Source organism: Pyrus communis, chromosome 14, assembly GCF_041283825.1.
Source record: "Pyrus communis isolate YQ-2024b chromosome 14, ASM4128382v1, whole genome shotgun sequence".
Taxonomy (NCBI): domain Eukaryota; kingdom Viridiplantae; phylum Streptophyta; class Magnoliopsida; order Rosales; family Rosaceae; genus Pyrus; species Pyrus communis.
Window position 1 is genome coordinate 407,662 of NC_142578.1, and position 23,661 is coordinate 431,322.

A 23,661-nucleotide genomic window follows, 5' to 3' on the forward strand; every position below is an offset into this window, starting at 1 on the left:
CCGCAGGGTCGGAGCCACCCATAAATGCAAGGAATTGAAATGTTTTAAAGATTTTGTATGAGCTTACAATTGAACAAAAAACTGAAGATGAAAAATGTAATTTACCTAATTTTTTATTTTTAGAAAACATTTTCCATGAACATTAAAGAAAACTTTATAAGATATTTGAAAACGATTCCATTTATTGAGCTGTAAATATATTATTAATAGAATATTTGACCCGAAAAATAAAAAATAAGTAAAAAAATAGTAGCAGGGCCCAAAAGATTGCCAAAACTAGGTTCTACTCTAAGAATATCAACGAAAAATCTTACATAAATTCTCAAAACCTCACGTTGAGGCAACATCTTAGTAGAAAAAAATATTAAGTTTGTACTCGTCCGAACCCTCCACGTGACCACGTCCCTTCAATAATAATAATTTGAAAAAAAAAAAAAAAAAAAAAATCTACATGGTACGACTTCTTCCTATTTCCTTGCCACGCAAAATAACCTTAAGAGAATTCCAGAGTTTGATCTTCACAAAAATTGTGAGCAGTATTGACGGTTTGTACAAAAGATTCATTGAAGAAGATTTGGGTGTTGTACACACAAATATCTGAAAATTCTCTGCTATACATCATTAAAATGGTTGTGGTTGTGTTTTCAACAACCTCCGAACAAACATTGTAACACTTGTCTTCCAAGTCGTTTTGATCAAGTATACCATTTCTGGCACGCATCCAGACACAAGTTGTTACGATACAAACTCCTCTTGCAAAAGAATTTCGTAAATGTCCGTCCTCAGATTCAGTTCCTTATCCCGCATGACTTCTTGGAGATCCGACAGCTCTTTTGCAGATAAGATGGAATTCAATTTCATAAAACCATCAAGCCATAGCTTTTTTGACCTATCATAAATATTTATCCAAGTTAACACGATGCAGGGAATAGACGAACGCAAAAATAAGCATATTGTTTAATTCGATCGCGAAACCTCTTGTCAAGAGATTGTTCAAGTTAGGATACAACTGTATTCATGACCACGTCAAGCGAGCAATATCTTACCACGGGCAGGCATGGATAGCCCGGAAGAAGTTTCTCCTAGCTGCTGAAGGATTTTTTGCCATGTTCATCTCATATGCAATGTAGCATCGCCAAAGAACAACTGAGTTATGAAACCTATCATCTCCCAATGCCCTTTCAAATAATCCACGGATCCTATGCTCCGATCCTCTTTTACTCAATTCAAATGACAATGCAAAAAGCCAGACGACCACAGAAGGTTTCCTATGGATCATCACACGCAATGCATATGTTACCACAATTTAAATCATCATATTACAAGATCTCACTTGTAACAAAAAGTGTCATGAGGAAAAAAAAGATCTTACTTGTGACAGTGGTCGTCAAACACCCACCGCAGTTTATTAGGTGTCGTATAAAGATGGCCAACTTTGATGAAATCACTAAATAGTTCAGGGCTGCATGGATATATTTGAAGCCCCTGCAATATGGACTCCCAGCATTTTGATAGACTTGACTGACCATGATGTCTCCAAAGCATCTTCATATAAAAGCTGAACATAAATTCAAGTTGATAACTACGGCTCTTTCTCTCTGCAGTTCACATGCACTCAATATAAGCCCAAACAAGTTTATATTTCATTAAACCATGCATATGTCTCCCCAATATCTGGATTGGTTCATAGAAACTAAAAAGAAAGTTGACATTCTCCGTAATTCGTCCCCCACTTAGATACCTTAACATTTTCATCTCACGTATCAATACAATCAAAGTGATGTTCAGTATCATTACCTAACACATGCGTATAATGAGATTTCATGCCTTCACCAATCTTTTTTTTAATGATCCTTTATTAAATTTAAACCATTGAAACCCTCTCTCTTAACACCTACGCGATTATTCTACATAAAAAGTAAGCTATTCAAAAGACACCCTTTATGCAGGGTAGAGGAACTAAGAATATGACTGACAGGATGAAGTAAAATGCTTGAATCATATAGAATACTAACACGACAAGACTAAGGAGTTGCACAGGACAAATACCTGGAAGCACCAATGCAAAAGCCTGATCTAGAACTTCAATACCCGCAGCCCATCCAGAGGTTAACTCTTCAAATAAAGCAGCAGAACATATGAGAGCAACAGATCGATCATCTATAACACCTCGCATCAATGCCATTTGTACTGTTCTTATTTTTTCTTTGAAACCTTGGCGTGCTCTCAGTAATTGCAAATTTGATGGGTGAGATTTATACGGACTATACGTAGAACCACTTCCTAAGCAAAATAAAATATGCATTGCACGTAGTGATGATTCACACCCATTGCCATGCTCATTAGCAAGCTCCGTCTCAGCATACCAGAAATATAGAAGAGAAGCATTTGACCGTAATTCCTGCTCAACAGTAAAAGATTAAAATAAATACGTTGTGTAAATGCCAACAAACAAAATCCATAACAAACCTTCAGATATAAGGCTGAAAATTATTTAAAGGAATCAATGTTCTAGTCATTCACTGTAAACAAAAAACACCCAAAATCTAACAGCCTAATGAAAAATCATATCTAACAGAGAAAAAAAAACTTAAGAGGTTAATGAAATTGATATCAGACATGAGCTCTAAGAGACGGATAGCTCAAACAAGTTTAAAGAAACCATGTGCAGAATAGCACAGACAAAGTCAGCATAAATGCTCAACATAGGTTCATTGTGATCACTTGTTAGCATATACTTTGAAAATAACAATCTCTTTGATGGTCTCAACATTTGCATGACTAACCTTGTAGCATTAGTGACAAAGCATAAGTTTAAAACAAACTAGGAGTATTATTTGTGCATTTCCAGAACAAACAAATATCGGTTGGCCAAAATATACTACGAAACATATTTGCAATAAACATGTAGACCTTACCAAAGGAAGCCCTTCAATAGATGACAATGCCATGTCAAATACTCTTCTTGCATGATCAATATTCCCATGAAAAGCCTCCCTTCTTGCATAAACTCCACATAGCAACACATCCTATTTGTAAAAAGTGGCAAAGGGGACAATATCAGGTATACTATCAAACAATCTGTTAGTCAGTAAAAAAAAGGCTGTCTCTTTAGAGCATGTCAGAATGTGCAATAATTTAATTTTAGCGATTCGGCCCACTTCTCACACCTGCTACCTCCACGTATCAATGCATTATGATAAATGTATACAGATTTTTCTTAAACCTTCCACAATCGTGTCCCTCATTGAAAACACGTTAAAGCCTTGTTTTATAAACAAATAAGGTAGCTCAAAAGTCAAAACCTGGAAAAGTGACTAAATTAGGCCAAACAATTCATAGCTTTAGAATTTCAGATCGGAAACCAAATAGGAGATATGATATGTCTGGCAATTGAGAATCAAATATAAATGTTACCTGACGGTCACTCTTTAAGAGGAACTTTGCCAGAGCTCGGCATGGGGTAACTGAACGGCTGGAAGGATTTAAATTCAAAGCAGATAGCTCTTCAGCAACTAAAGCAGCGTCTTCTAGGACAAAATGACGTGGAAAAGCAGATAAACAGAGCAAGGTAGCATTACGAAGAAATTTCATCATGTCTGTTCTTCTGTAGATGTCATTGGTGGTACCCAAGAGAGATTCCAAGCTGAAATTACTTGAACTGCCTTGTGTTTTGATTAAAAAATCATGAACCTTTCTCAAAGTTTGTAATATAGAATCTGGCAATGCCTCCAAGCTAAGGACCTTCTCGGCCCAAGTGGAGCTGTTTGTAGATATCCTGTGTGGATGAGGGGTAAAAGCATTATATTATTTGTTGATGAAATTTAACTCAAAAATACAAAGAAATGAAAGAAAACTTAAAGAAACAATGCAAGTTTAAACACGACATTAATATTTCCACTTTCATTGTGGAAATCAGATTCCTTTATTTTACAACAAAGCATATGGACAACGAAAATACGAAAATAAATCCCATGCAACAGTGATAAGATTATAGAGATACAATACTAATAGGACCTCACCACTGAGAGCTTTTCCCGCCAAAGAAATCAACGAATTGTAACACTAGAGATAAACGGGCCTCAGATGAGCTCAAAGAAAACAGGTATTCGTTGACATCTTCATACATTATGACTCTCGAAAGGTGATCATCTGCTTCTCCATCAGGTGTACCAACATTATGAGAGACAGCAGCTGCATCATGTTCAACCCCAATATAAACTGTGTAAGAAAATCTACAGGGAAGGGTGCACGCATAATAACTTCAAGCACATTCACATCTTAAAAGAGAGAGGGGGGGTTATTCAACGGGAACAGAACAAAGCCAAAAAAAACATATGCAAAGACCAAATGAAAAATACAAGCACCCATGAAAGAACACAACATTCACACAGAGAAGGAGTGAACCTCTTGTACGAACAGGCATCCATTGAACACAATCTCTTGATAACTCTTCTTCTGACCATTTAATCCAGGTTGGACTGTCTTTAATCTCACCACTAGCACCAACATCAACATCAATCCCTAGCATCTTTAGCAAAGCTTCAGTATCTTCTTCTTGCTTGACATCTTCATCCTCAAGTTCCTCTTGAAACTCCTCAACCACTACATTACTTTCGGACTCCTTTTCTGTCTCTATACTATTTTCCTTATTTTGTGCGAGTGGTTCTGACCAACCTGTCCAGCCACCTTCATCATCATGTGCAGTCTCCTCTCTGATAACCCTTTGCCTATTCTCTTCCTCTTTCTCCAACCATGTAGACCAACCAAGAGCACCTTCTTCTCCAACTCTTGCACCATCACTGTTCCAAAAGTGCTCGAACAGTATCTGTTTACTCTGTTCGGTGAGGAGTAAAGACGGACAAAACAAACTGAATTCAATTTCAGCCTGAAATAGAGCAGTGGCCAACTCTTGATAGCCAGCCTGCCATTCAAACCTACAAAAACTGAGAAATATATCAACCAGACCAAGTTCTAGTTGAACTGTAGCAGCATCTGGAGGATGGTTTTCTGCTTGGCAAACCTGCATCAAATGGACACCACATTTAAACAAAAATAAGTTAACCTTAGAAGCTTGTTAAATTATGGACACTATAGCCTCTCGTAACAGGGTATAGAACAATACAATCTCCAATAAAACAAAATAATCAGAGAATTAAGTAAGTTTAAGAACCTGCCTAATGTGCTTTCTGCAAGCAGAAGCTAGAGCCTGGATTGCATGTGTGTACATTTTTCTCATGTCTGAAACCTTGAACCTGGAGAACTCCCCTTGAATGACGCGCAAAAATTCTCTCCACAACCTGTAACTTCCTGAATGTTGTATAAGTATCTTTTCCCATCTACTAATTAATACATCAGAGTTGTCCCTCCTTTGATAAGCCTTTAGAAGAGGAAGCAACAGTTCTTCATTATCTGGGTTAAGCTCTGTCGCCTTCTCCAGTATGCTAATCTTTTTTTCCAGAATCTGCAAGCGAGCACCTTTCTGGGGTTGCATATCAGCAACCCTGTCTTGGAACTCTGCAAAATCCAACCAAACCTTTTCGTCATGGGGGTGCTCCCTCGTCAGTTTGTTAAACTCACGTGTTTTGCGTAGCACTTCATCTTCCCAAGACTCTTCAACCACTGAAGTTCTCGAGAGTGGATCATCACCATCAACGCATTCATCATCAGATGTTTGAGCATCTGTTAAAGGAATAAAATCTCCGGAAACTGTAACATCAAGGTCTCTGGGGACAAGTATACGAGCACGCTTTAGGTTCTTATGCCGTTCCAAAGCCATGTACCTTGCAGACCAATATCGACCAGCAGATTTTAGTTTCCCATCCAATGCTTCAACATCAGCATCTCTATCCAATGTCGAACCTGTCTTGTTCCACCGGGACAAACCTCGAAAATCAGACCCGGATAGCTCAGCAAGACCATAAGGTTTGTAGCGAGCAATGTCCATTCTGCATTAGAATTACAAATTAGTTCGAGTCAATCAAAAGCTTCAACCTCATCAGTCATAACAAACGAATCCTACAAATTTGGCTCAATTCCTAGCATAAAAAAATTCATTGATTTGCTCAGAAAATACAGATAAACATGAAAATTTTAAACTTTAAGCATAGTAATTAGCAATTTAGCACAATAATTTGACTAACATAGCAATTAGCAATTTAGCTGAAATAGCGATTAGCAAGTTAGCTGAAATAGCAAAATACCTGTACAAACTTCCAAAGGCCAAATTGTCACGGTCCCCATGAGAATCGAGGTAATAATCTTTGGAAGGTTTAGTCTCGGAGTCGGCCCAAACCCGAACACCGGACTTCCTCGACCCATAATCGGCGAACGCTCCGCTTCCTCTCTCGACGGATCTCTCTGTCCTCCTCTTCTTCCTCCTTTTACTCTTCTTCTTCTTCTTCGTCCTCTCTCTCTCGTCGCTCCTATCGGATCCAGAAGAAGACTCCAGCATCTCGTACGGCTGCGCTTGTGACCGCACATCCCCCTGTTCATGTTCTTGCGGCGCGGGCGGTGACGGCGGAGGCTCGGGTTTGAAGTGTGCGGCGACGGCGTGGTTTATGGCGGAGAGTTGGGTGGTGAAGCTGGTATTAGAAAGCCACTGCGGGACGCTGGTGATTTGCTGAGAGGTGGGTACGACGGGGAAGAGTGACGTTTTTTCCGCTGCGGATGCTGCTGCTTCTCCATCCGACGGTTGTCCGTCGTCCTCCATTTTTCTCGACGAACGAAAATATGCAAATTGGCAAAATCCAATCTGAGGTGGAGGGCCACGGCGTTTTCTAGATTCTCCTCCCCCTCATACCACTGCAATTCGGGCCGACTTTTCTGATCCGGCCCATGTTCAATTTTCTCCATCCGCACATATTTAACTCAAGCCCAATCTACTGACCAGTAATAACTGAAGCCCAACCCGACCATAATCCAATTGCTTTTGAAAAAAGTAGTTAAAAACGCAAGAAGATGCTTCTCCATTGTATAACGTTGTCCAAAGCGCTTTTAATCATGATAACTCAGGCCCTACATCTATATGTTACACGTTCATTCTACGCGTTTGATGGACTGGTAGTTGGAGCTAATTGAAGGCAAACTGTAGAGTTTGTGAGGACATGAAAGCTGCAACTTGTTTGCACTTCTGAATGTTTTAAGAAGATAAACGGCATCCGAAAGTACAAAACGCACGTACAAAGCACAGCGGTTGCTTGGCACGGCTAAAGCAAAATTGGACAGGGAGAGTTTCACAAGATAATTACTAAATTGCCTAAAAGAATATCCCGCACTCATGTACAACACGATTTCATGATGATTTTCCCCCTCCCCCGGATCAAACAAAGCGAAGAAAGAAGAACCTAAGAATACAGTCGGTGCGTGCAAAATTACACTCTTGGATTACAGTTAATTTTGGAATACAACTTGGTAAAGGGGGAGGACCGAAAGGTATTTCAAACAAAAACCAAACACACCTTTCAATGCATCGTGCAGCAATGCAGCAATGCCAAGGGCCGAAATCTAACATATGTATCACTGGTTCCATTGTGGAATCAAATGCTGGCCCCTTCGTAAATTGGACGCCCAAAACTCCAAAATGCAAGCGCAACTGCGCTATGTTGTCTTTACCAAGAGCATCTTCATACCGTGCAAGTGTTCAAGATGATATGGGTTCATAAGGATGTGATAGCCACGGGTGCTTCAGAGCTTCGGATGCAGAAGGGCGCTTCTTCGGGTTTATCTCAAGCAGATGACCAACGAAATCTATGAAGCCTTGGTCCCCCATTGGAAGCCTGTGCCTCAAGGATGTCTTCTTTGGTATCAGGTATTCCAGTCTGTTAGTTTCCTGAAGAACAGAGAAGAATAGCACCGCTTACAAAATAAATAATAAATACATGAATACCTGTAAACTAAGGTTACCTGTGTTTGTACAAAAACGAACACAACAAAATTGGAGAAAGCTCATCTGTGAATTAACAAAGATTTATTAAATAAATGGAGTAATTAACTCAAAACCATATGGCTTACCTGATTCCGTTCATAAAGCATGTGATTTTTTGTGAAGTATTTGTACGTATCACGTCCTTTGGCTAGCATGCCTTGATCAATAGGGGAAATGATTCCCATCACCCGTGCAAGTAAAGTTGCAGGGGAATCATTCTGGAAGAGTACCTACACAAAGCAAGTTCCTTTCTACATTTAGCACCAGTATCATGATTTTTTTCTTTTTCAGAAAACTTGTAGCTTATCAAATTCGAATCACAATATACATACATAGCTTGTACTGAGAAAGATTTCTGTTCAGTATATTATCTGTACTTTATCCTATGTACAGCTGAATCTCTGAAGGAAGAACCAAATAAGATATACTGACACAATGATATAACTCCATTTCCTGCCTACATGTCAGGAGAATCTATATTCGGTGTATTGCAAAATGATGACTCAAACCATATTGAGACGTGATCAAAATTCGGGTATAAACTTCATATTTCTTTAGTCTGACTTTGCAGGCACCAAACCGTTCATAAGACGACAGGAATTTATAGCAACGTCATTGAATAGACAAGTCCGCATAACAATATATAAAAAACACACTTGTTTTGTTTTGTCATTTATCAAAACACAATCTCATGAATTAGTGTTAAGTAGTTCATCTCCGCATCCACTAGAACGGATTTATGAATGAATCACAGATACTTATAAGGGGCAATAATATAGAACAATAATAGTCACAACTTCACATACACACTACACAGACAGACAAACCCGTAATGTCACTCGTAATAAACCAGTATTCTTACAGAAGCTGAGATTTACTTCAACCAGCAGTCAGGTTAGAGCTTAACATTAACAGATCTCAAATACCAGATAATTAAACAAAGTCAATATTTAGTAACCATGTTTGTTATAACTTAAAGAAACAGATACAATCACATGCTCTAATCAATAATCCAAACATTTGTATTAGGAAAATAAAATCTAACAATATGTATACATGGATGCATAGCACTTACATTGCCAGTACAAAGTTCGGCCAAGATGCAGCCAAGCGACCATATATCTATCTTCTTATCATATGGAAGTCCCAAGATAACCTCAGGAGCACGATAGGATCTGGACTGAACGTAGGAGCACAGATGATCCGTCTCAAAGCAACTACTTCCAAGATCAATGACTTTGACCTCACATCTACTGTAGCTTTTGACCAGTATATTCTCAGGCTTCAAGTCACAGTGTATCATGCCAAGGCCATGCAAAAACTGAAGCGCCTCTAGACACTGAATCGTAATTGACTGCATAAAAATTCAATAAACCTTAAACACCAGCATAAAAAAACTAAACGGTTGTCAAATAGAAAATGGAACTAAACAAACCTGCAGTCGTGGCATTGTGAAGTAGACCTCCCCTCCTGACTCCCGATTAAATTTATGAAATTCATACAAGTTTGCTTTGAGAAGTTCACATACTATTAACAAATGTTCCTACAACACAAAGTCAAATTCTTACTAAATAAAATTCATTGAGACAAATATGTAATTTATAAATGCACAAACAAGATTAATGCAGGAGGCGCAAGTTGGGAATATAAATGACTGTAAAAACCTGCCCCCAAAGGAATCTAAATCTTGACACGACTAACCACAGAATAGATACACAAAGATTTCCAGTTTTTGCCTTCCTATGCTAACATAAGGGCACTGCCATGAACATTATGAGTCCCAGGTACACAAGACAATGAAAGACGAGTCACACAAATCTAGCAAATAAATGCACACATATGAAACAATTATCTCTCAAAGTTTTATAAAAGCGACCAAATAAGATAACCGCTCTCCGGGGTCATATCGACTGGTTGAAAGGTTTGAAAGAGAACGTTGTTAAAGTAAATATCAAATTGTGCATTTCCTTACTCGATAGTAGAAGTAATCGTACAATCGAAGAATGTGATACTTGTCACCAGGATCATGCTTGTTGACGTATTTGAGAAGCTTTATCTCATCAAGGCTCTGATCAAAGAAGTCTTTGTTGTTCTTTATAATTTTCACACACACATCCATGCCTGTATGTAGATCATGAGCTTGTATAGCTTTGCTGAATGCAGCTGATCCAAGATATTCAGTAACATGATAGCGGCCAGCTAATACAGAATTCAAAACAACTTGAAAATTTTTGTCCTCCTCAAAGCCAGTTCTGTGGAACAAAAACATGGGGTTCAAATTAGAAGAAAGTTAAGAAGCCAATGATAAAAAAATAGCAATGAAGAGCTTCAAAGTAGCGAGAAACATCAGCAAAAGCAAAAAGACAAAAGTCCATCACAAGAGTACACGACTCAACAGAAGAAATCACACAATAAAGCTGTTTCAAGTTTAGGGGGATTGTGTTGTCATGATGCTGTTCATGTTATACGGAAAAAAAATAAAGGAAACAATGAGAGAGATAGACAGATAGATAGAGGGGAGTAATTAAGGTATTATTCTTCTTTCTTGAAGAAAACAAGGTCTAACACTACGGTTTCAAAAGTTTCCAGAGCATTTTAAAATGTATTATTGGTGTAAACAGAAAAGCACGTTCTCCTTTAACGAACCATGATCAATTAGTTTATATTTGAGATTGGTGAATAGGTGAGGACGTGCCTGTTTTTCCTGTGCACAATCTTGAGGTTGAAGGTCTCAAACTCTTCCTCTTGAGCCTTTATTTGCCTTACTTGTTCTTGCACAGCAGCTGCCTCTTCATCCTCAAGTGATGCCCCCGTATCTTCTTCCCTAACAGCAGCAATTTTCTCATCTTCTTCTTGCTTGGCATGCTCTCTTTCAGCATAAGCATAATTAGAGAGCGTTGAGGGAGTAGAGTTTGTGGATCTAACAGCATTAGCATTATTTTCATCCCTAGAACTCATTCTAGGTGAGGACTCGTTACTTTTTTCCCTCCATGAAGCAAGCATGTTATCATCATCAGGTTCTTCAGTGACAACAGCATTGAAGTTGTTTGACCATAACGGTTTACTAGAGCTTGCCTGCACCAATTGTCCATCTCTCAGTGGTGGCGGGAATGAAAATCCCCCCTCTGAATGATTTTTCTTCTGTCTAAATACACCATTATCATTCTCAACTATATATTTATTTGCCTCATGTTTACTAGTTTTCTTCTTGTCCCTCTCAAGTCTATCAATACGTTTCTTATCTGAGTCCTGATGATTCCTCCGTGGCCCACCAATTCCTACATCATGGTCCCGAAAGTATTCTAGATCCCCTTCACTACTGCCACCAATCAAACTTTCCCGTACTTCGCTGCCGATATCAGCAGCATCGCTATTGATTCCCACACCTATTGATCTTACTGAACCAAGCTGGTCGTCATCCACACAAACCTCCTCCAAACATGGCCTTCCACTCTCATTCACAACTTTCCCATTCCCTAACATGATGAGTTCATTCGTCTGAGTGACAAAGCCCTGCCAGACAGGTTCTGAACGCATTAAATTAAGCTCCTCTTCATCCATCAATTGTCCATCATATTGAGCTATTAAACCATTATCATCAGTTCTCCCATACAATTCAGTCACTGATAATCCTATAGGATCATCTGAACTTATAATTGGTTCAACATTTTTCGCTTGGAAGCACCGCTCACCAGAGAAATAAGAATCCTCCTCAGCAAAAGATTGATCATCATCCTCATCTTTGGTTGGACCCCTTTCCTGTGGATCTGGAACACTGCCATGACCTGTTCCTTTTTCATTGTCACTAGGGTAATCAATTTCATGAGCCAAAAACCACGCCTCATCTTCAATCGGTTGTCTCATGTATCCGACATCATCATCATCATCATATTCATCAGAGTCCCAATATGGGTAGTCAATCGATTCACCACCAACAGTAGCAAAACCAGAAACCAGATCAGATGCATCCTCTGCAATCCCCTGACTTACAGACAGCCAACTGCCTCCTGCAGGCCTTTTTCCACCTGAACCATAATCTTTAAAGAAGAAATTAGAGACTAGACATATCAAAACAACCAAGATAATGTGACAAGAAATTTGACTCTGACCAACTTCAGAAATCCAATATTTGAGGAATGTTCAAGACAAACTCTACTTAACTAAGCAGACAAAGGAATGGGTAAAAATGATCATTGCGGTAAATAGCTGCCAAGCACATACGAATAAAAAGGTGTGAAATGATTTGAAGTCTTGCAAACCAGTAAAAATAAATAAACTGACGTCTGCAATAGCTACTTAAAACAAAACAAATTGTATCAAAAACTAACCTGAAGAGTTGATTTCTTGTCCAATAGGTACATCCAAATATGACCCAATAAGAAGAGCATTGTCAGCAATGCTGAGTTTCGCGCCTGGTCCGTCTCGTTCAAACTTTTCCTCCCAATTAACATTCAATGGTTTGTCCTCTGACTTGAGTTTGACAGGTGGCAGCCTAGGGAACTCTTCCTTTTGATTCTCAGACAAAATAGGAAAAACTAAATTACTAATGGTCTTTTGCTCAGAAATCCCTTGTGACTGGCTTAAGTATAAAGCTCTTCCCACCTCATCAACCTGCTCCTTTACTGTTGCCCTAATATCAGCCAACTCAGTTTTTCTCTTTCCTTCTTTTTTGTCAGAACCAGGAGCACTATCGTAACTCGTTGAGACATCACCCTTAGAGAAAGGAAACACGGTCTTGACGGAACAATCTTTCCACATCTCTGAAGGTGGATTCGTTGGTTCTTCGATTCTTGACCAAGGAATCCCTGCTGCATTTTCTTTGAAGACCGTGGTACTCGTCTTAAGTTGTTGTTCAAGTTCCTTAGGTTCGCTTGTTTGGGTTCTGTCATGCTTGAATTCGACACTAGCTTTGCTAGTGCTTCCAGACCAAGAGGTTTTCTTTTCACCAGAAAAGCTAATCTCTTCTCCATATTTCACAATGGCTTTACCTGAATCAGGAACTTCAGTTGTATGATTCTTTGATTGTTGGGATATCTGAGGCTCTGTGAAGTTAGTGATAATACCACCGCCATCACTTTGATAAGGTTCTGCAGGTCCATTGCTCGGACTGGACTTCCAAGAATATAAATCAAGCACGGTGTCCTCTAAACCTTTAGAGAATGCAAAGCTCTTGTGATTTGTCCCAGCCACCTCAATAGACTTATTCCGCTCCCCAATAGAAGCAGCATTTTTCAATTTGCTTTCAGACCCATTTCTACCAGTCCCACACTCTATCTCTTTCACTATAAGTTCCTTAGAGACTTCACCACCATTCCGAGATCCCAAGCCTTGATTTTCCACCACTAGCTTGTCCCTGTTTTCAGCTTCCAACGAACGACCTGAATCCTTCTCTTCAAGAGTAAGCTTCTGAAGGAAACCATTCAAATCAGAACGATTACCAAGCTCACTTCGAAGAGCTGCCTCTGCTCTTGAAAACCTATTCTTCCGCAGAAAGTCCAGAATAACGTCAACAGAGTTTGAGTCCGTCATTTTCAGCCTCCTAAAACCTACAAGCATGCATAAAAAACTAAGCACGTACCAATCCTGAGAACACACCATTAACAAAAGTTCAAAAATCCATCTTCCAGTTTGCCTCACTTTTCCAAGAAAATGAAAAACAGAGCAGATTTTCGAAAATAAATAAATAAAGGAAACGAAATTGACACTCCTTCCTTCCATATAAAGTGACGAAGTTACCTTGTATTAAGCTCAACTACTGGCGCCATTTTGTCTTCTACTGTCCGGAGCAATGAAAAAATGGAACATTCAGAATATCAAAAAAAAAAAATTTCCTTTCTCCCACATTTTCCGAGCAACCAAACAAAGCAAAACCATTCAATTATTCGCAAAAAAAAAAAAAAAAAAAAAAAAAAAACCCAAGTTGTATTCAGTAGAGAGCGCCGACCCGCCTCAAAGTCTCATTACTTTGGGTCCCGAAACCGCTTATTCTCAACGTAGATCCGGCATTTACAAGCAGGCCGAAATTCCCATATCCTCCACAAATCAAAATTTACAAACCCTTAAAATCCCAACAGATTTACGAGTTCGCGGAGTGGGATTCAAATCCCACGAAACTTTCATAGCCATTGGACCAAAACACTAAACCATTTCTCGGCAGGAGAAAATCAAGATCTGATTTTTAATTTAAACCCGTGATTTTTTTGGGAAAAGGATTTGTGGGCATTGGAGAAGGGGACAAAAAAGGTTGAAACTTGCAATTAGAAAAAAGAAAAGGGGGTTAGAAATAGAGAGAGCGGCGGAGGAAGAGAAGAGAGGCACCTGGTGGGAATGGGAGTGGCCGGCTGCTGCTGGCGCTGCTGCTGCTGCTGCTGCTTTTGTTTCTTCTCTGTGTAGGCTTTCGGGAGGGGGAGGGGGCAGGCGTGGTGTCCTGAATGGAGGTGGAGCCTTGGAGGTGGTCCAAAACCAATAGCTTCTTTTTTATTATTATTATTATTATTATTTTTGTAAATTAAACCAACAGCTTCTTTTAGTTTTAAAATTTAGATGCCCATGGAATAAATTGAATACATTCACTCACTACTCTCAACTTTATTACCAAATAAAATATTAATATTTCACTATTCTTTCCTCTTTCTTTTTTTATTTTTTTTTATTTTTTATGCCTCATTTATCATTATGTTGAATAAATTGTTACGAGTAAGAGTTATTTTGGTACAAATGAAATGCTACACTAATTTATACTTGAGAGTTCAAAAAAAAAAAAAAAAAAAAATTCTTGAGGGGGTTTGAAACTTTGAATTATGACGCAATAGATTGTAGAAAAAACTCAAATAACTAAAACATTCCACCACATTGTTAACATTAAGATAATTAATTATAATGAAAAAAATGTTGCCATTGACTATTTTGAATTATTAATAATAAAATAAACTTATTATTTGTACATCAGCATGATAGCATCTATTGTCTGTAGTTCCCGCGTCTCCTAATGACATGATAAACTTTTTAAATAACAATAAAAATACTGTGAAAACCAAATTCACACTACTTTTATCCTAAAAATATATTTATGATTTTTGTTGTTGTTTTATTTTTTCTTAAACATGTTTTTAAGTATCATTGTATGAGTTGTGCTAGCATTAGTCGTGGTGTTATTTTAACACATTATTAGCATTTGTTTACACACTTTGTATGTATAAACATATTTTTTTAGAAAATGAGAAGGAGAGATAGATAGAGAACGTGGAGGGAGTAAGAGGTTTTTTTTAATTTTTTTATTATTTGAGGTATTTTAACATCACCTGTATGTGAGGGCTTCAATAAAAAAAAGTAAATTTTGGACCTGTGAAATTACATTATTACCCATCATTTTTTTTTTTTGTGTGATAGAAAACTAAGTAGTATTTTTATCCTCTTTTGATTGACAAAATTTTTTTTATTAATTAATAGAAATGAGTGCGGCATGTATTTTAACACATTTTGAATGAGCTTAAGACATGATAAAATTAAAATTGTAAAATTGTTTCTTTTGGGCTTCTAATTGTCCACTTAGAAAAAATTGGGCCCTCCACCATCGGACACAATTGGTTTCCCTCGGAAGCAATGTGAGCCCATTGTCCCTCTCTGGGCCTGGAGTTTACATTACTCTGGACAAGACGAAGATCTGGTTTGGCATCCAAAGAAAAGATGGGCTGGACTTTATGTGTGAATAAGTCCATGATTGGTTCAATAAGTTGTGGTATTTAGAGGTCTGTTTATATTACTCCGGACAAAACGACCATTTGACTTATACTACTTTAGACTCATCCGTTATAACATTTAACCTTACAGGATTTAACGGTTTTTGTTCAGATGTATAATCTAAATGTGTACTTTTGACATATACTAGAGAAAATCCCTTCCCTCTCTTTACTAGTAAGCCACAACAACCACGAGATAGTGAAAAGACATTCAGATATGCATAAAGACCGAATGCAAGTTGTGTGTGTTGGATAGAATAAGTGGGAATTAGGATTGAGATTGATTTGCGTTAATTCTTCGACGAGAATTAACCTGCAAATACAATCGTATTTCAACGATTTCCAACTGTTCAAAAACCGCACATTGACTATAGTCCCAACTGTTCGACAACCACGCATTTGCATGTTCAATTAATGCATTCATAGAACGGAATTATGTGTATGTAATTTTGGTTCATTAATATGGACGTGATTTCTTTCATTTTTTGTGACGGCACGTTATTGTTGCTTAAAGGCGTGAAAGTACCACTATGAGCATAATATGATATATATATATATATATATAATTAATATGGTTCTCAAATTAGGCTACTTGGGCCATGGTTCATAAATTCATAGGGTGTGCCCTTCTTCCTAAGCAATCACCAACTAATTTCTTTGTTCTATATAATTTAAAACTCAAATAAAATGTCATCATGTCTTTGTCCTTTTTTTTGGATCAGATGATGACTTTCTCACCGAAATCCACCTATTCAAAAATCAGAAAGACTCATTGAAACATTTTCAACCTACGTTGAGATAAATAGTTGGTCTAAATAATGATAGCGGCTTGACCAAATAAAATAGCACGGTAGCGTTTTGGTCCAAAAGCACAATGAACATTGTGCCAAAACGTCATTGTAACAGTATAGTAGACGCCCAAGACCTTGGTGAAAAAATTGGTGCGTGTAACGTTAATTTTGAGATCCGAAAAGGGAGGAGGCCAAGGAATCATCCCAACGGCGTTGACCACCAAACCACCAGACCTCTCAGTCTCACAAAGCACACCAATCACGTGCGACCACGTAGACGGAGAAAGGAAGAAAGAAATTAAAAAAAAAAAGAGGAGAAGCTTGAGACGCACCCTACGGCATAAGGTAGACACCAAAGCGTCGGTAAGGCATCAAACATCTCACCACGTGGTGAGGCACTCCGTCTCCGTCACCAATTGTTGCCCGTTTGGCCTCATTTTTATTTCACATTAAAAACAAAAACAAGTTATTTCCACGTTAACTAATAATTATTTTATAAAGATCTTTAACGAAAAACTACATTTTTACGCTAAAAAATCAATCCTATTACTATTCACTTGACCTTTTATTTTGTCTTTATCTTTAAAACTCAAAATTTTCAAACCATTTTCATTAGTTTTTCTTATTTTATATGCGTATTAATGAAATCTTTATTTACTAGTAATGTGATTCCATAATTTCACTTCATTTGAGTTTATGATTTCTTCTAATCAATATTACTACTATAAGTTAAATTCAAATGGAAGAAAAATATTAATTCTGACCATAACATCGCTTCTTGCATTTTTAAGTAATATATTACTAATTACATTGTGCGAGTTATGATTTTTTTATAAGAAGATCAAAATGAGTGGATTACGCTTTCATATTTTTATGTCAAAGACAATTTATCATCACGAGCCTCCAATTGATGCAATTCATAATTTTCAAGCATTCTACCAATTATAAAGTGGAATACATTATCTTTTAGCGTAATCAGAACTACACATTATATTTTTTTATCTCACACATTCTTGTTTGTTTATAACGATGGATTGAATAAATACCATAAAAGTTTTTAAGTCCAAAAGCTTGACCCCCAAATAAATATATAAACCAAAGACCCAAACCAAACCCAGGAAATCAAATCTACCGAACGTGGTTGTCTTGTCTCTGCAGAGGTTAGAGAGAGAGAGAGAGAGAGAGAGAGAGAGAATGAGGAAGACCATGACGGTAGGAGTACACTGCATCATCGCTTTGCTAATTCTGTCCGGTGCGGATCTAGTCAGGTCTGACGGGTCGGATCATCGCTACAAGGAAGGAGATTTAGTCCCTCTGTATGCCAACAAGGTCGGCCCGTTTCACAACCCCAGGTAAAACCCAACACTCCGCACTGCTCGATCTCAAAATTTCATGCTTTCTTAGCTCAATTCAGCTTCTGGGTTTGTTTATTTCGCTGTTAATTGTTATGGATCTGAGTTTATTTCCGCACCCATTTGTTTGGTTACTGAGAAATCTGCATGAATTACAAGTTCTGGTTCAGGTGGGATAAGCTAGACATTGTGATTTGGAAATTGAATTTACATTGGCTATTTGTAAATACCAGAGCTTGATCTGTTTTTGAAAGATTTGATTTGGGTTCTTAGTCATTTACAATCAAGTTTATGAGTCAACTGTGTTTTTGTTTTTCGTCGAAATTTCATGTGTACTGTAATCCGAAGTTTAGGTCTGTTTCTGCTGAGCTGGATAGCAAATTGTATGTTAGTTTGATTATGGTGGAACTTTGGTGTTCCTGATGGTCTAAAGTTTGGTTCTTTTTGTTTTTTCGGTGTTTCCAGTGAAACGTACCGCTACTTTGATCTCCCATTCTGCTCACCAGGTTTGTATCAAATCGATTTGTTTCCTTCGTATTTACTTCCTTAATCTTCTCCGAGGAATTGAATTTACCTCATTATTTGGATCCGAATTGTAGGTGCGGTGAAAGAGAAAAAGGAAGCTCTTGGTGAAGTATTAAATGGGGATCGTTTAGTCAGTGCCCCTTACAAACTTGAGTTCCTAAAGCATAAAGATACCGAAGTAGCTTGCAAGAAAAAACTCAAAAAGGAAGAAGTGGCCCAGTTCAGATCTGCTGTCAACAAGGACTATTACTTCCAGATGTATTATGATGACTTGCCGATTTGGGGTTTCATAGGGAAGGTTGACAAGGAAGGCAAAGACCCGAGCGAGTACAAGACCTACCTTTATAAGCACATTCATTTTGATCTCTATTATAAAAAGGACCGCGTGATTGAAGTCAATGTTCGTACAGATCCAAATGCACTGGTTGATCTTACAGAGGATAAAGAAGTTGATGTTGAATTCATGTATACTGTAGAGTGGAAGGAAACAACCACTCCTTTTGATAAGAGGATGGATAAGTATTCTCAGTCCTCATCGTTGCCTCATCATTTGGAGATCCATTGGTTCTCAATTATAAATTCATGCGTGACAGTTCTCCTCTTGACCGGGTTTCTTGCTACAATTCTCATGCGAGTGCTTAAGAATGATTTTGTCAAGTAAGCATATTTAGTAATCCTTTTTCCTGTTTTATGTCTGCCGGTTCACCCATTCTTACTTATACCTTTTCTTTCTGTATAAAAGATATGCCCATGATGAAGAAGCAGCTGAAGACCAGGAAGAGACCGGATGGAAATACATTCATGGAGATGTATTCAGGTTCCCCAAATACAAGTCCCTGTTCGCAGCAGCTCTTGGTTCGGGAACCCAACTTTTTACTCTGTAAGTGCTCATTTATCCAGCTATAGGTGCAGCACCAGCACCTCTCAGTTGTCGAAGTTTCTCATGTTTTGTTCTTTCCATTCCATGCAGTACGGTGTTCATTTTCATACTCGCGCTTGTTGGTGTGTTTTATCCGTACAACCGAGGGGCTTTATTTACTGCTCTGGTAGTCATTTATGCACTCACTTCAGGAATTGCGGGCTATACTGCTACGTCATTTTATTGTCAGCTAGAGGGATCAAACTGGGTATTTAATGATAAATTCTCCTTGCTATGGTTTTGGTATCATTGATTGAAGTTGATGTTTTAATAATTAAAGGTTCAAACTTTCTGGTATGACAGGTTAGGAATCTATTGCTGACGGGATGCCTGTTCTGTGGACCTCTGTTCCTTACATTCTGCTTTTTGAATACTGTTGCAATTGCTTATACGGCCACTGCTGCCCTTCCATTCGGCACGATTGTAGTTATAGTTCTGATATGGACACTTGTAACATCACCTTTACTGGTGTTGGGTGGGATTGCTGGGAAGAACAGCAAAGCTGAGTTCCAAGCCCCTGTTCGCACCACTAAATATCCGAGAGAGATTCCACCATTACCTTGGTACCGGGCAACAATCCCTCAAATGGCAATGGCCGGTTTTCTGCCTTTCAGTGCTATATACATTGAACTGTATTACATATTTGCAAGTGTATGGGGTCACAGGATTTACACCATTTACAGCATCTTGTTTATTGTGTTTATCATTCTTCTGATCGTCACTGCTTTCATTACCGTGGCATTGACATATTTCCAACTTGCTGCTGAGGACCATGAGTGGTGGTGGAGGTAAGCAGCTATTATTATTATCTGTGCATTCTAAGTTTGGTTAGGGTTTCTATGCAAGTTATTATACTTTTTATTCTTGTGTATGCCTAAACCCTTTTGTAAACCAGTTTCAATTTCAGAAGATGCAAATATACTATACCTTGACTGATGTATGCGTTGGTTTCGGTACAGGTCTTTCCTCTGTGGTGGGTCTACTGGACTATTTATCTATGCCTATTGTCTGTATTACTACTACGCACGCTCGGATATGTCGGGATTCATGCAAACATCATTCTTCTTTGGTTACATGGCATGCATCTGCTACGGTTTCTTCCTCATGCTTGGAACTGTAGGCTTCCGTGCAGCTTTGCTTTTTGTCCGTCACATATACCGGTCGATCAAGTGTGAGTAGTAGCTTGTTCTCCATGAATCATCGGATATGGTTTCTCGTGTTTTTGGAGTCACAGGCACCTCTGTAGAGAAGTTTGGTCAAATTAATTTTGTTAGTGCTTGGTGTACTAAAGCTGTAGTCGTGAGATATTCAGAGACAAGTCTGTATCTTTACCTTTAAATCCTTTGCAATACATTCTTCAAATATATTCTCTCTCCTTACATACCCATCTCTCTCTCTCTCTCTCTGTCCCTCGCCCTCAGTTACATGGAAGTGTCAAATTGTAAATTACCGCCACCATTGAACTTGTGGAATGTGCTTTTGAGCGGGGAGACGTCGAATATCTTCAAAATCTGTAGGTAAGAACTTCAAACCGAACAACGGGAATGATAAGTTGAAAACCATACGCATTTTTCCTTCACTTATGTCTAATAATGTTCGATGTTTCCGTTTATTAAATTTGACGGTCTAAAAAGGGGTTTGTAAGAGGAGAAAAATGGCATGCGAAAGAAGAGAAAAAGAATAATAACTTATGACTCGTTTGGAAATATCTTTGAAATGATTAAAAGCGTATTTGGAATCAATCTTTAGTAAAATGACAAGTGAATTCTAGAAAAACATTTTATTGTTTCATGCAAGAAGCACATAAGTGGTGTTTTTTGAAATAAACACTTTTAAGTGCTTTTAGAATTTAAAAAAACATATTCTCTAAAAACTTTCGGTCATTTAAAAGTAGTTTCAAACAAGCTTTTAGGCTTTAATTGTAAATTAGGCTTTTTTAATAAAGTAATGGTTTACACTAAATTATTCTAAATTAAACTTGTAGAGGGTGAAAACTCGAGTAGGGGTGGATGTTCGAAATTGCGAAACCGAAACCGTACAAATACCGTTCCTAACTGAACCGGCTCGGTCCGGTTTGATTCGTCCAGTAAGCAGAAAATGAGTCAATGGCGGTTAGAAAATGGTAGTCAATTGAGCATCGCACAATCTCAGGAATTCCCACAACACAAAAAAGCGAACACTTGAAACTAATGACCCTCCAAATTCTACATCTCCGGTAGCACTTTTACTCTCTCAGCAACCGATTTGCAACAGCCGAGTGCGGTGAGATATGTCCATTGCCTCATCAGCTCTGGCGCTCCACCTCCCCTTTGCTCCCCCAATCACCACCGCCGCCTCCGCTGCCGCACTAAACTCACTCACCCAGCAAGCCTTGTGCTTTTATAATCACAACCCGGATAATAAAGTTGCTGCCTTTACTAACAAGGCAATTTCTTGTAGTGAAGAATCAGGAAATTTCGAGGGCTTGTTGGAGTTCTCTGAGCCATCTGATGGTCAACATAGTCTTCAACTTGGACTCAATCAATGGAAGATGCAGGCCCTCAGTGCTTTAAAAGTCGGGGCAGCAGAGCTCCGATCCATGTTTTTGAAGGCAATGTAGCTTTACTAGGAAGACTTTATGCACGCTCAATTCTCTCCAACTTAAGTTCATATCTTTTAATTTTGTTGGTTTATGATTTTCTCTCAAGGGTGGTGGTATCTTTACTTTGGCGAAGATTTATCAGTTGGTAAGTAAGAAAAGAGTATAGTCAAACTGATTATTCCATTTCTTCTCTACATACCTTTAACTATTTTTCCTTTGTGGTAGTTAGCTAGAAAGTTATCTGGGAAGGTGTTCCTAGAAGCTGCCAACCATCAGCTAAAAAGGGATTTTGTTAGAAAGGTACGTCTTCGATTTCACACTTCACAGCTATAAAGGAACCATAAATGAGTTAATTGTTTGGTCACCAGTCGTATGGGTGTACATTACCGTGTTCCTCCTGTGTCTGATATTTTTCAAGGTTTTTAATTCCCTTGCCTTCATGTCACGGGATCTCTCATGTCCATGTCTGTTTTAACTCTTAGCTTTATGCTAGTTTCTCTCTCATTTCAGGATTTCTAATTATTGCCGTTTTGGACAGGGTTTTGCAGGGGCTACATCAAGATATCTTGGTTTAAGAAGCATGATGGCTTTGCTTGGCCCAGTGTATTGACTCTTCCTGCACTTGATTTCTAAAACATCATTATTTCCAGCTTCCCTATGTTTGCTTTTATGGTTCGTTTGCGACCTTATTTCACACACACACCCTCCTACTCGTGGCCGCCGTACGGGTACACACTCACAATATGTACGTGCAAGTATCATTTCATTGTTCCTTAATCAAAGTATTACTAATTTCTATGGAAGTAGAATAAGGAGGAAAGTTTAGATAGGTGCTGTTGATGCCAGCATAAAAGTGAAAAGTTAGTCACTTCTCAGTAACCAAGAGTTATTTTGGGTGAAAAAAAGACTCGTGTTACTGACATTTAATCGAGTGTAGATTTGCTCAAACCATTAGCTGACAGGTTGAGATTAAGCACTGCCTTTCCTCAAGTAGCCCGATGCTTCAATTTTTTATAATTAAGCCAACTGTGCAGCAGCTCTTTGCTGGTTTTGATGTTCTTCAAGATTTTGCTTTTTACTGTTCCGAATAATTTTCCAGCAACTGTTATTAATCTATTTCTTTTGGCTTTGTGTGCAGGATTTGGGGGACATTTTTGGCAGATGTTGTCATTCAAATGCTCGGAACTGATCACGCAAGAATCTTGTGGGCAATTTATGCTTTTGCACAGGTACTGATTTTTCCACCTTGGGGCAGGTTTGACACCTTGTCAAACACTAGTTGTTCCTCGAGCCCTATTTGCGAGAATATTGTTATTCATTTTGTTGTGATTATAGTCTTGTTGCTTCTGCTTCAGATCCGTATCGCCCGCACGTATAGGCTACCACTGATTGCTGAAAGGCTTTACAGTTTGGAAGATGCATCCTCTTCGACATCCATCATAGTTCCGGAGCATGAAATGGATCCCAAGCAGCATTCGCACCGAAGGTAAATGTGGACGGCCTGTCAACACTTCAACAAAGAGATTTGGGATCAAGATGAATTCCACTGTACATAAAGTTTTGGAATTAAACTTGGATCACCTATCACAGTTTGCTTCTGTTATTAAATTTTCAAATGTGTAATACCTAACAGTGAAGCTGAAAAGATTATCGACTTCATAGGAGTTTATGTATGCCATTTTAACATTAAAAATTATTCTCAGAAAAAGAAATGAAAAGAAGATGCATGTCGATCATTATGCATGGAACTTGAAATGGAATTAGTTTCGGGTAGCATTAAGATTCTAAAAGGCGCTAGCATGGCAGTGAACAAGGGCGTAGCTCTAT

At 38.4% G+C, this 23,661-nt stretch overlaps 4 protein-coding genes across 10 annotated transcripts; 2 read left to right on the forward strand and 2 right to left on the reverse strand.

Annotated features, from left to right (window-relative positions):
* Nucleotides 1-539: 539 nt before the first annotated feature.
* Nucleotides 540-7,115, reverse strand: LOC137713926 (uncharacterized). Its single transcript, XM_068453285.2, has 10 exons — nt 6,204-7,115; nt 5,174-5,948; nt 4,408-5,023; nt 4,023-4,194; nt 3,418-3,778; nt 2,919-3,029; nt 2,050-2,401; nt 1,373-1,598; nt 1,047-1,268; nt 540-889 (listed from the first exon to the last, which is right to left on the reverse strand). Exons 1-10 carry the CDS (start codon nt 6,710-6,712, stop codon nt 736-738), a joined length of 3,498 nt encoding a protein of 1,165 aa, XP_068309386.2. The 5' UTR covers nt 6,713-7,115; the 3' UTR covers nt 540-735.
* Nucleotides 7,116-7,233: 118 nt separating this feature from the next.
* Nucleotides 7,234-14,406, reverse strand: LOC137713924 (uncharacterized). Of its 6 annotated transcripts, none has more exons than XM_068453283.2 (9): nt 14,246-14,406; nt 13,664-13,703; nt 12,256-13,473; nt 10,623-11,964; nt 9,900-10,179; nt 9,363-9,470; nt 9,003-9,281; nt 8,014-8,157; nt 7,234-7,831 (listed from the first exon to the last, which is right to left on the reverse strand). In XM_068453283.2, exons 3-9 carry the CDS (start codon nt 13,454-13,456, stop codon nt 7,643-7,645), a joined length of 3,543 nt encoding a protein of 1,180 aa, XP_068309384.2. In that variant the 5' UTR covers nt 13,457-13,473; nt 13,664-13,703; nt 14,246-14,406; the 3' UTR covers nt 7,234-7,642. The 6 variants fall into 6 exon arrangements, with proteins under 6 accessions (XP_068309384.2, XP_088540392.1, XP_068309383.2 ...); XM_088684266.1 differs by having other exon boundaries at nt 10,623-11,952; nt 14,246-14,391; XM_068453282.2 differs by having other exon boundaries at nt 13,664-13,700; nt 14,246-14,374.
* Nucleotides 14,407-17,316: 2,910 nt separating this feature from the next.
* On the forward strand, nt 17,317-20,617 carry LOC137712942 (transmembrane 9 superfamily member 3). The gene is made up of 7 exons (XM_068452148.2): nt 17,317-17,809; nt 18,275-18,315; nt 18,409-18,991; nt 19,077-19,214; nt 19,305-19,461; nt 19,557-20,041; nt 20,213-20,617. The coding sequence occupies exons 1-7, from the start codon at nt 17,652-17,654 to the stop codon at nt 20,430-20,432; spliced, it is 1,782 nt and encodes a 593-aa protein (XP_068308249.2). The 5' UTR covers nt 17,317-17,651; the 3' UTR covers nt 20,433-20,617.
* A 741-nt stretch (nt 20,618-21,358) lies between these two features.
* On the forward strand, nt 21,359-23,594 carry LOC137712027 (uncharacterized). Of its 2 annotated transcripts, none has more exons than XR_015955629.1 (5): nt 21,359-21,979; nt 22,060-22,134; nt 22,373-22,579; nt 22,973-23,063; nt 23,190-23,594. XR_015955629.1 is itself a non-coding variant. In XM_088683900.1 (5 exons), exons 1-5 carry the CDS (start codon nt 21,925-21,927, stop codon nt 23,322-23,324), a joined length of 417 nt encoding a protein of 138 aa, XP_088540026.1. In that variant the 5' UTR covers nt 21,363-21,924; the 3' UTR covers nt 23,325-23,594. The 2 variants fall into 2 exon arrangements, 1 of the variants encoding a protein (XP_088540026.1); XM_088683900.1 differs by having other exon boundaries at nt 21,363-21,979; nt 22,064-22,134; nt 22,373-22,437.
* Nucleotides 23,595-23,661: the final 67 nt, after the last annotated feature.